At 27.2% G+C, this 13802-nt stretch overlaps 2 protein-coding genes across 6 annotated transcripts in view; both read right to left on the bottom strand.

The window, feature by feature from the left end:
- The window catches only part of aralar1 (calcium-binding mitochondrial carrier protein aralar1), a 510884-nt gene that overhangs the window by 187161 nt on the left and 309921 nt on the right, over positions 1-13802 (bottom strand). The gene's annotated exons all lie outside the window — the stretch shown is intronic.
- Positions 1-13802, bottom strand: part of LOC142222556 (corticotropin-releasing factor-binding protein) — a 184420-nt gene that overhangs the window by 15094 nt on the left and 155524 nt on the right. For all 5 annotated transcript variants that reach the window (XM_075292755.1, XM_075292753.1, XM_075292754.1 and 2 more), the window contains exon 3: positions 5086-5161. In XM_075292755.1, the coding sequence (XP_075148870.1) occupies positions 5086-5161 (76 nt within the window). The remainder of the gene's footprint in view (positions 1-5085; positions 5162-13802) is intronic.

Here is a 13802-nt window from a genome sequence, read left to right as displayed (position 1 = left end):
TTTTAGTAAAAATGTGGCAGAAAAAACATATAAAAATTCATATATTATTCCTGTATATATTCATATTTTTTGCGTAAAGCTGAAATTTTTACAAAGCCGCCAACATCCAAACTACTTACCCGATTTGAAAATTTTCTGAGAATGACTTGTAGACGGCTCAATTTTCATTAATTTGAGCAGTAGTAGGATCAAATAGGTCAAAGAAGACGAAAGATATGCTCAAAATTGTAAGTGTACCTCCAAAAATTAAAAAAAAAGTTTAAAAACTCATTTTCGCGTTTAGTAGGTCAAAATCAATGAGAAAAATTATGCTAGAACCAATTCACAAAACGACTGTTGGCTAGTGTATTTTGTCAAAATTTTGTTTCTATAGAAAATTTTGTCAACATTTTATTTTTATAGAAAATCTTGTCAAAATTTTATTTCTATAGAAAATATTGTTAAAATTTTATTTCTATAGAAAATTTTGACAAAATTTTATTTCTATAGAAAATTTTGTCAAAATTTTACTTCTATAGAAAATTTTGTCAAAATTTTATTTTTATAGAAAATTTTGTCAAAATTTTATTTATGTAGAAAATTTTGATAAAATTTTATTTCTCTAGAAGATTTTGTCAAAATTTTATTTCTGTAGAAAATTTTGTCAAACTTTTATTTCTATAGAAGATTATATCGAAAAATTTGTAAAAATTTTATTTCTATAAAATATTTTGTCAAAATTTTATTTTTATAGAAAATTTTGTCAAAATGTTGTTTCTACACACAAAAAAATTTTTTTCTGATTCAATCACGAAAGTAATTGATCCAATTAATTTTTAATTGAAATGTCTTCAATCACAGAAATGATAGTATCAATTAAAAAATTAATTGAAGGGCAATTAAAAAGTTAATTGATCCAATTAAAAAATTAATTGATACTATTTTGATTTTTGTTTCAATTAAAAAATTTGTTGAATCAATTAAATTTTTAATTCAATATTTTTTAAAACTCAATTAAAATTTTAATTGGAAAAATTTTCGTGAAATTTTTTTGTGTGTATAGAGGATTATGTCAAAATTTTATTTATATAGAAGATTATATCGAAAATCTTGTCAAAATTTTATTTCTGTAGAAAATTTTGTCAACATTTTATGTCTTTAGAAGATTATATCGAAAATTTTGTAAAAATTTTATTTCTATAAAATATTTTGTCAAAATTTTATTTCTGTAGAAAATTTTGTCAAAATTTTATTTCTGTAGAAAATTTTGTCAAAATTTTATTTTTGTAGAAAATTTTGTCATAATTTTATTTCTATAGAAGATTATATCGAAATTTTTGTGAAAATTTTATTTCTATTAAACACTTTGTCAAAATTTTATTTCTATCGAAAATTTTGTCAAAATTTTATTTCTGTAGATTTTTTTTTTTTTAAATTTTATTGGTATAGAAAATTTTGTTCAAATTTTATTGCTATAGAAAATGTTGTCAATACTTTATTTCTATAGAAAATATTGTCAAAATATTATTTTTTTATAAGATTTTGTCAAAATTTTATTTCTATAGAAAATTTGTTTAAATTTTAATTCTCTAGAAAATGTTGTCAAAATTTTTTTCTATAGAAAATTTGTGAAAATTTTATTTCAATTGAAAATTTGTGAAAATAATATTTTTTGCAAAATGTACCAAAACATCATGAATTCTACTAATCTCCCAAAGAGTAAAAAATCTGGAATTTTTGGTAGAATTCTACCAACTATGGCAACCGTGGTTACAATTGGACTACACTTTATGTCTACTATCAATAGCTTAACTGTATATTCTATCTACAATTCTTGAAGCTTCAATAAAATTGAGAAGGCGTTTTCTTTGGAATATTGCTCCCTTATTGCCTTTTGAGTGTTTAAGATGTGGATAGCCATTGGGCATCAGCTCGTGAGAATGGAGACATGTGTCATTGATGTTGTGCTTTTGTGGTACTTAATGTAATATTTCTAGGATATCATATTTGTAGCCTTCCATACAGCTGCTACTGTAGTAAAGCAATTGTTTAACTTTAACTTGAAATATGCCTCTTCACCCCTAAAAATCACTATATGTGGGAGGGACAACATAAACACGTAGAGCTGTGTAAATATGAGAGGATGATATCAAAACCGAAAACCATACTTGGCCCTAGGCAAGATTACATCAAATGGGTGGGGGTAGGCGGCATTCACTTCAATATTGTGATGCAATACAGGAATCTCAGTAAACTATTACTAATTGTTGCAAATTGCCCAAGCAAATGGTGGTTTGGATATTCTACAATATATTCTGTCAGGATATTAAATCTCATATAAAATTGAAACATTGAAGTAGTTTCACAGCGCTTATAAAACTTATGACTCCAGAAAGAATTAAGTTAATTTCTATAATAAATAGTCTAAGGGCCTTAACAGCTACGCCCTTGCTTTATATTGTAAGTTTATATATCACATAATTGTAATGAATAGTCTTAGTCCGAAAATGTAATATTACAGTAATAAAATGGACCAATATCCATTTTAATTTCGTTGTGTCCATAAAGAGTCACGGAAATTATATTCATAACGTTTTCATAAATATTTATGAATAAACGTGTTATTTTCTATCACTACAACTATAGTAATACTCCCCTGTAGGGGGATGTTTATGGGAATTAATATTTACGCGCTTTATTACACATTATTCAGTGTGAAGATCTACTACCCCACATTCATTGAGATTTTTTGGGGCGTTATACACTTTGTGAAACCACATATATAAGCAGAGGATCTACGAGGGTGGTCCTATAGGTATACTTATATACCATCTAACAATGTTAATGTTGCCAAAGGCATGGTATCTTTTACTAACTTTTTAAGATACCTTGCCATTGGCAAATGTTACCACAACCAAAAACCAGAGGAAGGTGATACGCAGTGGAATAACATACAGACCTACCAGGAGGCTGCCCTTAGAACTGCGACAGGATATCTCAGCAGTACACCCCTGTTTCGCCTTTATGTGGAGACCCGGATCCTCCTGGTACATAGACACATTTTTATGTTATCAATGCAGTATCTCCTGGACTGTTATCGTAGTAAGCATCTAAACCACCATCTTATTTAGAGCGCGAGATCCAGCGCTACAAAAGATAACATCTAGATTAGGCAGTATACTAGGCAGGTCTGAACAGGATTCACAAGGATACTGTAGATGGAGCGGTGAGAAATTGTACCTTCTAAATGTTAGCGTGAAGTTGTAAGTCAAGGAAGTGTAGGCCGATGAAGGTCTTAGTGAGCCAATTCTAGGCGCGATGGGTTTGGAGGGAAAGTGTAGGATCGCAAGTCTGAGTGAGAACTTTGTCATTCCGTTTGTAACATATCACGCTAACATCCGTCTGTTCAAATCACGCTAACTTCCGAACGAAACAAGCTATCGACTTGAAACTTGGCACAAGTTGTTGTTATTGATGTAGGTCGGATGGTATTGCAAATGGGCCATATCGGTCCACTTTTACGTTTAGGCCCCATATAAACGGACCCCCAAATTTGGCTTGCAGTCCCTCTAAGAGTAGAAAATTTCATCCGATCCGGCTGAAATTTGGTACGTGGTGTTAGTATATGGTCTCTAATGACCACGCAAAAATTGGTCCATATCGGCGCATAATTATATATAGCCCCCATTCAAACTGATCATCAGATTTGACCTCCGAAGCCTCTTGGAAGACCAAAATTCATCTGATTCAGTTGATATTTGGTACGCGGTGTTAATATATGGCCTCAAACACCCATGCAAAAATTGGTCGAAATCGGTCCAGCATTATATATAGCCCCCATATAAACCGATCCCCAGATTTGGCCTCCGGAGCCCCTTTGTACAGCAAACTTCATCCGATTCGGTTGAAATTTGGTACATAACCATGCAGTACAACAACCATGCAGGAATTGGTTCATATCAGTCCATAATTGTATATAACCCCCATATAAACCGATCCGCAGATTTGACCTTCGATGCTTTTTAGAGAAGCAAAATTCATCCGATCTGGATGAAATTTGGTACGTGGTGGTAGTATATGATATTTAACAACCATGCCAAAAGTGGTCCATATCAGTCCATAATCATATATAGCCCCCATATAAACCGATCCCGAGATTTGGTTTTGGAACCTCTTGGAGGAGCAAATTTCATCCGAGTCAGTTGAAATTTGGTACATTGTGCTAGTATATGGCCGTTAACAACCATGCCTAACTAGGTCCATATCGGTCTATAGTTATATATAGCCCTCAGATAAATCGACCACAACCACATAAAAATTGGTCCATATCAAGTTCTAATTGTATATAGCCCCCATATAAGCGACCCCCATATTTCAATTCTGGCTCCCTACGTACCGTGCAAAAGTCCATATCGATTCGTAATTATTTGTAGACTTACCTATACATACCTCTTTTGTCTAATATATACCACGTATGGACTAACCTTTCTTGTCTAATATATACCACGTATGGACTAACTCACAATTTAGAAAACGATTTAAGATACCACAACCTAAGTAATTCGATTGTGGATGAAAGTCTTTCTTAGAAGTTTCTACGCTATCCATGGTGGAGGGTACATAAGATTCGGCCTGGCCGAACTTACGGCGATATATACTTGTTATTTTTAAGTCATGGTAGTTTTCTTGAGTAAGGGTGTGATTTTCATTTCGTGAATGTGAGTGTGTTCTGTCAAAAATACTATGCTTTAGTAAAATTTTCCGCCGTGATTGTGCGTGAATAACATATTACTCACCACCACATTTCTAACCTAACTATTGGATGCTGAAATCTATGTACTTAACAATTTTAACATTTCTTCCACATTTCCCCATACATATGAAGGACTGGAAATAAGTTTGTCCGGTGGCATAACCAAGAAGACAGTTTTTCATACCATCTTTTATGCCTTCCTACTTCAGTGAAATTCAACTAACCCTTTGAAGAGCGCATTCCCAACAATTTAGATTACACAAAATGGCTATGATTTCTCATCAAGAAAGTTGGAAATTGTCTTCTTCAATAAATAAAACTTTTTGTCTTAACATTCCTTAGCTTTAAATTACCTGTTATGGTGTGTATCTCATAAGGGCTCGGATTATGCGGATACAAATCGAATGTCCTTTTCACATTGGGCCATGCCTAAAATGAAAGGAAACAAAACACTTGGTGAAATAATTTAGCAATAGATTTTCCCATATACAATTACAAATATTTATTTATTTAGCACTTCAACCATTTTATTATATCATACACAACAATATTGTGTGTTAGTTTTGGTTTCGTTCGATTTGATGGACGTTAAACAAAGTAAGACACTTGAAATGCTCTTCAATTAAAATTAAAGCAAACATTTGAATACCCATTGTGAGTGTCCAAAATATGGAAATAATAATTAAATGGATTAGTGGTAGTTGGCAATAATAACATGAAATTTGAATTAGGAAATGTTAAAGTAGGCGGAATGATACATTGAAAGAAAAGTTCATTAAAATTGAGTCATAGACATTTTTGCATGGGTATAAGGAGAATTTCTCGTTAAAATAATGAACACATTCATTTTCTTTTCATTGTATTAATGGATTTGTTTCGTTGGTTTAATTTTAATGATATATTTCGTTAATATTACTATCATTTTCTATAAGTGTCTATTCCATAGTATGCTATTTCGATCTGAAGCCTGTTTTCGGATATTATGATTTTTTGAAATCTCGATAATAGGAATAAAATTTTGACAATATTTTCTATAAAAATAACACTTTGACAAAATTTTCTGTAGAAATAAAATGTTGACAAAGTTTTCTATAGAACTAATGTTTTGACAAAATTTTCTATAGAAATAAAGTTTCGACAAAATTTTCCATAGAAACAAAATTGTGACCAATTTTCTATAGAATAAAATTTCGACAAAATTTTCTATAGATATAAAATGTTGACAAAATTTTCTATAGAAATAAAATTTTCTATAGAAATAAAATTTTCTATAGGAAAAAAAAATTGACAAAATCTTCGATAGGAATAAAATTTTGACAAAATTTTCTATAGAAATAACAAATATTCTATAAAAACAAAATTTTGACAAAATTTTCTATAGAAATAAAATTTTGAGAATAGAAATAAAATTTTAACAAAATTTTCTATAGAAATAAAGTTTTGACAAAATTTTGCATAGAAACAAAATTGTGACAAATTTTCTATAGAATAAAATTTTGACAAACTTTTCTATAGATATAAAATGTTGACTACATTTTCTATAGAAATAAAATTTCTACAAAATTTTCTATAGAAATAAAATTTTAACAAAATTATCTATAGAAATAAAATTTTGACAAAATTTGCTATAGAAATAAAATCTTGACAAATTTTTCTATAGAAATAAAATTTTGACAAAATTTTCTATAGAAATAAAATTTTGACAAAATGTTCTATAGAAATAAAATTTTGACAAAATTTTCTATAGAAATAAAATTTTGACAAAATTTTCTATAGAAATAAAATTTTGACAAAATTTTCTATAGAAATAAAATTTTGACAAAATTTTCTATAGAAATAAAATTTTGACAAAATTTTCTATAGAAATAGAATTTTGACAAAATTTTCTACAGAAATAAAATTTTGACAAAATTTTCTATAGAAATAAAATTTTGACAAAATTTTCTATAGAAATAAAATTTTGACAAAATTTTCTATAGAAATAAAATTTTGACAAAATTTTCTATAGAAAAAAAATTTTGACAAAATTTTCTATAGAAATAAAATTTTGACAAAATTTTCTATAGAAATAAAATTTTAACAAAATTTTCCATAGAAATAAAATTTTGACAAAATTTTCTATAGAAATAAAATTTTAACAAAATTTTCTATAGAAAAACAATTTTAACAAAATTTTCTATAGAAATAAAATTTTGACAAAATTTTGTATAGAAATAAAATTTTGACAAAATTTTCTATAGAAATAAAACTTTAACAAAAATTTCTATAGAAATAAAATGCTGACAAAATTTTCTATAGAAATAAAATTTTTACAAAATTTTCTATAGAAATAAAATTTTGACAAAATTTTCTATAGAAATAAAATTTTTACAAAATTTTCTATAGAAATAAATTTTTTCAAAATGTTCTATAGAAATAAAATTTTGACAAAATTTGCTATAGAAATAAAATCTTGACAAATTTTTCTATAGAAATAAAATTTTGACAAAATTTTCTATAGAAATAAAATTTTGACAAAATGTTCTATAGAAATAAAATTTTGACAAAATTTTGTATAGAAATAAAATTTTGACAAAATTTTCTATAGAAATAAAATTTTGACAAAATTTTCTATAGAAATAAAATTTTGACAAAATTTTCAATAGAAATAAAATTTTCACAAAATTTTCTATAGAAATAAAATTTTGACAAAATCTTCAATAGAAATAAAATTTTCACAAAATTTTCTATAGAAATAAAATTTTGACAAAATGTTCTATAGAAATAAAATGTTGACAAAATTGTCTATTGAAACAAAATTTTGACAAAATTTTCTATAGAAATAACATTTTGACAAAATTTTCTATAGAAATAACATGTTGACAAAATTTTCTATAGAAATAAATTTTTGATAAAATTTTCTATAGAAATAAAATTTTGACAAAATTTTCTATAGAAATAAAATTTTGACAAAATTTTCTATAGAAATAAAATTTTGACAAAATTTTCTATAGAAATAAAACTTGACAAGTTTTTCTATGGAAATAACATTTTGACAAAATTTTCTATAGATATAAAATATTGACTACATTTTTTATAGAAATAAAATTTTGAGAATAGAAATAAAATTTTAACAAAATTATCTATAGAAATAAAGTTTTGACAAAATTTTGCATAGAAACAAAATTGTGACAAATTTTCTATAGAATAAAATTTTGACAAACTTTTCTATAGATATAAAATGTTGACTACATTTTCTATAGAAATAAAATTTTGACAAAATTTTCTATAGAAATAAAATGTTGACAAAATTTTCTATAGAAATAAAATGTTGACAAAATTTTCTATAGAAATAAAATTTTAACAAAATTTTCTATAGAAATAAAATTTTGACAAAATTTTCTATAGAAATAAAATTTTGACAAAATTTTCTATAGAAATAAATTTTTTACAAAATTTTCTATAGAAATAAAATTTTGACAAAATTTTCTATAGATATAAAATTTTGACATAGTTTTCTATAGAAATAAAATTTTGACAACATTTTCTATAAAAACAAAATTTTGACAAAATTTTCTATAGAAATAAAATTTTGACAAAATTGTCTATAGAAATAAAATTTTGACAAAATTTTCTATAGAAATAATATTTTGACAAAATTTTCTATAGAAATTAAAATTTGACAAAATTTTCTATAGAAATAAAATTTTGACAAAATTTTCTGTAGAAATAACATTTTGACAAAATTTTCTATAGATATAAAATTTTGACAAAATTTTCTATAGAAATAAAATTTTAACAAAATTTTCTATAGAAATAAAATTTTAACAAAATTTTCTATAAAAATAAAATTTTGACAAAATTTTCTATAGATATAAAATTTTAACAAAATTTTCTATAGAAATAAATTTTTGATAAAATTTTCTATAGAAATAAAATTTTGACAAAATTTTCTATAGAAATAAAATTTTGACAAAATTATCTATAGAAATAAAATTTTGACAAAATTTTCTATAGAAATAAAATCTTGACAAGTTTTTCTATGGAAATAACATTTTGACAAAATTTTCTATAGATATAAAATATTGACTACATTTTTTATAGGAATAAAATTTTCAGAAAACTTTCTATAGAAATAAAATTTTGACTTAAATTTTCTATAGGAATAAAATTTTGACAAAAATTTCTATAGAAATAACAAATATTCTATAAAAACACAATTTTGACAAAAATTTCCATAGAAATAAAATTTTGAGAATAGAAATAAAATTTTGACAAAATTGTCTATAGAAACCAAATTTTGACAAAATTTTCTATAGAAATAAAATTTTCACAAAATTTTCTACAAAATAAAATTTTGACAAAATGTTCTATAGAAATAAAATTTTCACAAAATTTTCTACAAAATAAAATTTTGACAAAATGTTCTATAGAAATAAAATGTTGACAAAATTGTCTATTGAAACAAAATTTTGACAAAATTTTCTATAGAAATAACATTTTGACAAAATTTTCTATAGAAATAAAATTTTGGTAGATTATTTTTGCCTCGAGTGGCAACCATGATTATGAACTGATATGGACCAATTTTTGTGTGATTGTGGATTGGCTATATATAACTATGGACCGATATGGATCAATTTTTCCATGGTTGTTAGATACCACATCCCAGCAAAAAAACGTCGCCAAAAAGGTAATGAAGATGTTCTTTTTGGATCCGGAAGTGGTGCAAAATTGACGCAGGAGCGATAAATTTAACATGGGCTTGTCATAGGACGGAAGTCCTCCATTTCAACAGACGTTGCACTGCATTTGCATCACTTCTTTTGGTGTGATCCGATTTCAATGTTTTGGATGTCAATTATAATATTTTGTGATATTTTGTCAAATAAATAATTTTTATAATTTTTTATAATTTTTAATGGATTCTAACGCTTGTTGGAAACGTTTGACCTCAAATATTTTCAAAAATGCACAATTTTTTCAGATTGCATTTAGCATTTTTTTCGACAAAATTTAAATGGTTTGTACCATTTTATAAATTCGTACTCTGTTTTTAACCTATTTGAAACAAAAAAGTTAAAATTACCCATTAAAAGTATGAAAAAAGCAAGTTTAAAAAAAATGAATTAAAAGAACTTCCTGGGTAGTTAAAATAAAGAACATCATTGGGAGTGCATCTTCTGGAAGTGCTTTTAAAGTTGTGCCTTTGGAAGAACTTCCGAATTTTTTTGCTGGGATACTAATACCACGTACCAAATTTCAACCGAATGGGATGAATTTTGCTCCTCCAAGAGGTTTCTGAGGTCAAACCTGGGGATCGATTTATATGGAGGCTATATATAATTATGGACCGATATATACCAATTTTTGCATGGTTGTTAGAGACCATATACTAACACCACATTCCAAAATTTCAACCGAATCGGATGAATTTTGCTCCTCCAAGAGGCTCTGGTGGTCAAATCTGGGGATCAAATTAAGTTGCTCCTCCAAGAGGCTGAGGAGGTCAAATTTGGAGATCGGTTTATATGGAGGCTATATTTAATTATGGACCGATATGAAACAATGTTTCGATGGTTGTTAGAGACCATATTCTAACACCACGTACCAAATTTCAACCGGATCGGATGAAATTTGCTTCTCTTAGAGGCTCCGCAAGCCAAATCTGGGCGTCGGTTTATACGGGGGCTATACGTAAAAGTGGTCCAATATGGCCCATTTGCAATACCATCCGACCTACATCAATAACAACTACTGATGCCAAGTTTCAAAGTCGATAGCTTGTTTCGTTCGGAAGTTAGCGTGATTTCAACAGACGGACGGACATGCTTAGATCGACTCAGAATTTCACCACGACCCAGAATATATATACTTTATGGGGTCTTGGACCAATATTTCGATGTGTTACGAACGGAATGACAAAGTTAATATACCCCGAAACTACACTCAAAAAAAAGTGAGCTCTATATTTCACTAAAGCTGATTTAATTCTCTTTTAGTTCATGGACTTATTACGTTTTAAGAAAGTATCCATGACTTTAATAATTTTTTGGGGTACCTAAGTTAACTTAACTAAAGCAGTGGAAAAATATACACAAATAAAGTATCAAGATGAACTAAATTCGTATCTCCCACAAAATAGTTCAGAATTCCTTAATATTTGTAAATTTTATCAAAAATGCGCCCATCATGAACTTCGTATGGCACTAAAGACATTTTTGCAATTTTGGACTCCAATTTTTTTCTTCAACCTTTTTCTTCAACGAAATTTTCTTTAATAAGTGAAAAATAATATTTTGTTGTAAAAAATTTTCTTGAATTTTTTGAAAATTGTTTACATATTTTTGTGAAATCGGCGCGACATCTGCTTTTATAATACAGTTTAGTTAAAATTTTCTACAATTAATCAAATTTTTCTAAAATTAACTAAAATGTTCTTTCCTTGTGGGTTCTCTGTTTTTTCAGTGTATGGTGGAGGATATAAAAAAGTTTACTTGGATCCAAGGATTTATACCTTCCCTTAAGGATTTTAGTATTTATTCCGATCCCAAAAATGTGGCTTCTTTAAAATAAAGACATTTTTTAGGGACCTTTGTAACTTTAAATCTAGGATCAATAAAGTTAATATTAGAATACAGATCTTATTTATGGATTTTTCATTCTCTTTTTGCGATATATAAATAAATTAAATAATCCAAATTATAACATATACTTCCAAGTAAAAAAATGTTGTCTTAATTCCAAAAAAAAAAATTAAATCGAAGATACAAAATCCTCAAAATAAGCTTAGCATATATTTGAAGCGTTTTTATTTTAAATCTAAAGATTTTAGCTAATTTAAAAAATAAACACATTTTTGAAGCAAAGATTATTAATTTTCTTTTAATTAAAATTGCATTATTTTAAAGAAATTTTTCCTTAATATTGTGTAAATTGCCCATTCAAAAATTTAGGTTGCATTATCTTTAATTCCACATAAATATTTTTTTTGTTTGGTGAAGGGTATAAATAGCTTTAAGGTTGGAGCGATAGTTCTTGTTATAATGTGTCTCAAATATAGCTCCACCACATATTAGGATCAGTGTAACTATAGCTGTGTAAAATGTAGGATATCCTTCTCTCTGACTTAATGTGTTCTCCATTTTTTTAATTAATAAAATTCTAAAACATCTAAATAAAGTTGTTTTGAATTTACTTTGGTTTATTCATTCTGATTTAAATTGGCTTCAACCGAGAACCACAATGCGAAGCAGACAAAAATTCCCAGTTGTTGTTGTGGGCACCCACAATAACATCCCACCACTAAGAAACAATGTCAGAGTTATGAATAATTAAGGACTTCATTAAGACACGTTTCAAATAAACAAACACAAACGGCAGAACAAAATGGAAAATTCCTAAATACAAAAGAAATTGCAAGAAATCATTAAAGAACGACAAAAAGAGTTAAAGTGAGTGAAATGATACAATTCCAAGGAGTACGCCATCGTGTTCATTCATTTATCCTTCCATAATCCTGAATTACAATTGGTGACGTTTCCATGGTAAGCAATTATTGGATTTAAATATAAAAGATCAACATGTCCATCCACGTAGTGATGATGTTAAGGAAATGCTGTTAATTCCCTAGGGAACTACGGTAAATGAAATGGTTTTTTGTTACTTCTTCATTATGTTCTTGGGTGAGAGAAGTGATTTCTCACTTCGACCTATTTGAAATTCACAAAGTAAGGACATGTTTCTTTTTTCCTTCTTTTATGGAAATATGAAACTAAATAGCTTTTCAGATTTATATCGTTTCCGAGGATTGGGGACGAAGTTTTAATGTGACTGTTGAATGTTACTGGTCGATGGTCATGGAATGGTTGGGGAGATTTGAAATTTAATACAGATTTCTTCATTTAAGAATGAAGAAAAGCAGCTTGAGATGGAATGTTAAGGTTCCACCATATAAATATTGTGGTTCAAGACCCCATAAAGTATCCTCAAAAACAGTCCCCCACCAGCAAGGAACATTTTGGTTAATTTTAGAAAAAATGAACTAAACTGCATTACAAAAGTTAAGTAAATATTTTTCGACAATTACTTTTTTATACCCTGCGCCACACTGTGGAACAGGGTATTATAAGTTAGTGCATATGTGTGCAACACCCAGAAGGAGACGAGATAGACACATTGTGTCTTTGGCAACTATGCTCAGGGTGGGCTCTTGAGTCGATATAGCGATGTCCGTCTGTCCTTGAACACATTTTTGTAGTCAAAGTCTAGGTCGCAGTTTTAGTCCAATCGACTTCAAATTTGTGTTTTGGCTCAGAATATATATATATATATATATATATATATATATATATATATATATATATATATATATATATATATATATATAATATATATATATATATATATATATATATATATATATATATATATATATATATATATATATATATATATATATATATATATATATATATATATATATAATACCCTGCGGCACACTGTGGAACAGGGTATTATAAGTTAGTGCATATGTGTGCAACACCCAGAAGGAGACGAGATAGACACATTGTGTCTTTGGCAACTATGCTCAGGGTGGGCTCTTGAGTCGATATAGCGATGTCCGTCTGTCCTTGAACACATTTTTGTAGTCAAAGTCTAGGTCGCAGTTTTAGTCCAATCGACTTCAAATTTGTGTTTTGGCTCAGAATATATATATATAATATATATATATATATATATATATATATATATATATATATATATATATATATATATATATATATATATATATATATATATATATATATATATATATATATATATATATATATATATATATATATATATATATATATATATATATATATATATATATATATATATTATATATATATATATAATATATATATATATATATATATATATATATATATACTAGCGTAACCCGGCCCGCTTCGCTGCGCCTTCCGAAGCGTATTTGGAGGAACATTTTGCATTAACTTAGTCAACTATATCCTTCGTGCTGAAAACAAATTCGAAAAGATTTCAATTCTTTTTAACAAATCGGACTACTTGATTTTTCGTTTAT

This window comes from Haematobia irritans, chromosome 1, assembly GCF_050003625.1.
Source record: "Haematobia irritans isolate KBUSLIRL chromosome 1, ASM5000362v1, whole genome shotgun sequence".
NCBI lineage: Eukaryota > Metazoa > Arthropoda > Insecta > Diptera > Muscidae > Haematobia > Haematobia irritans.
This window is presented reverse-complemented; position numbering and strand designations above follow the sequence as displayed.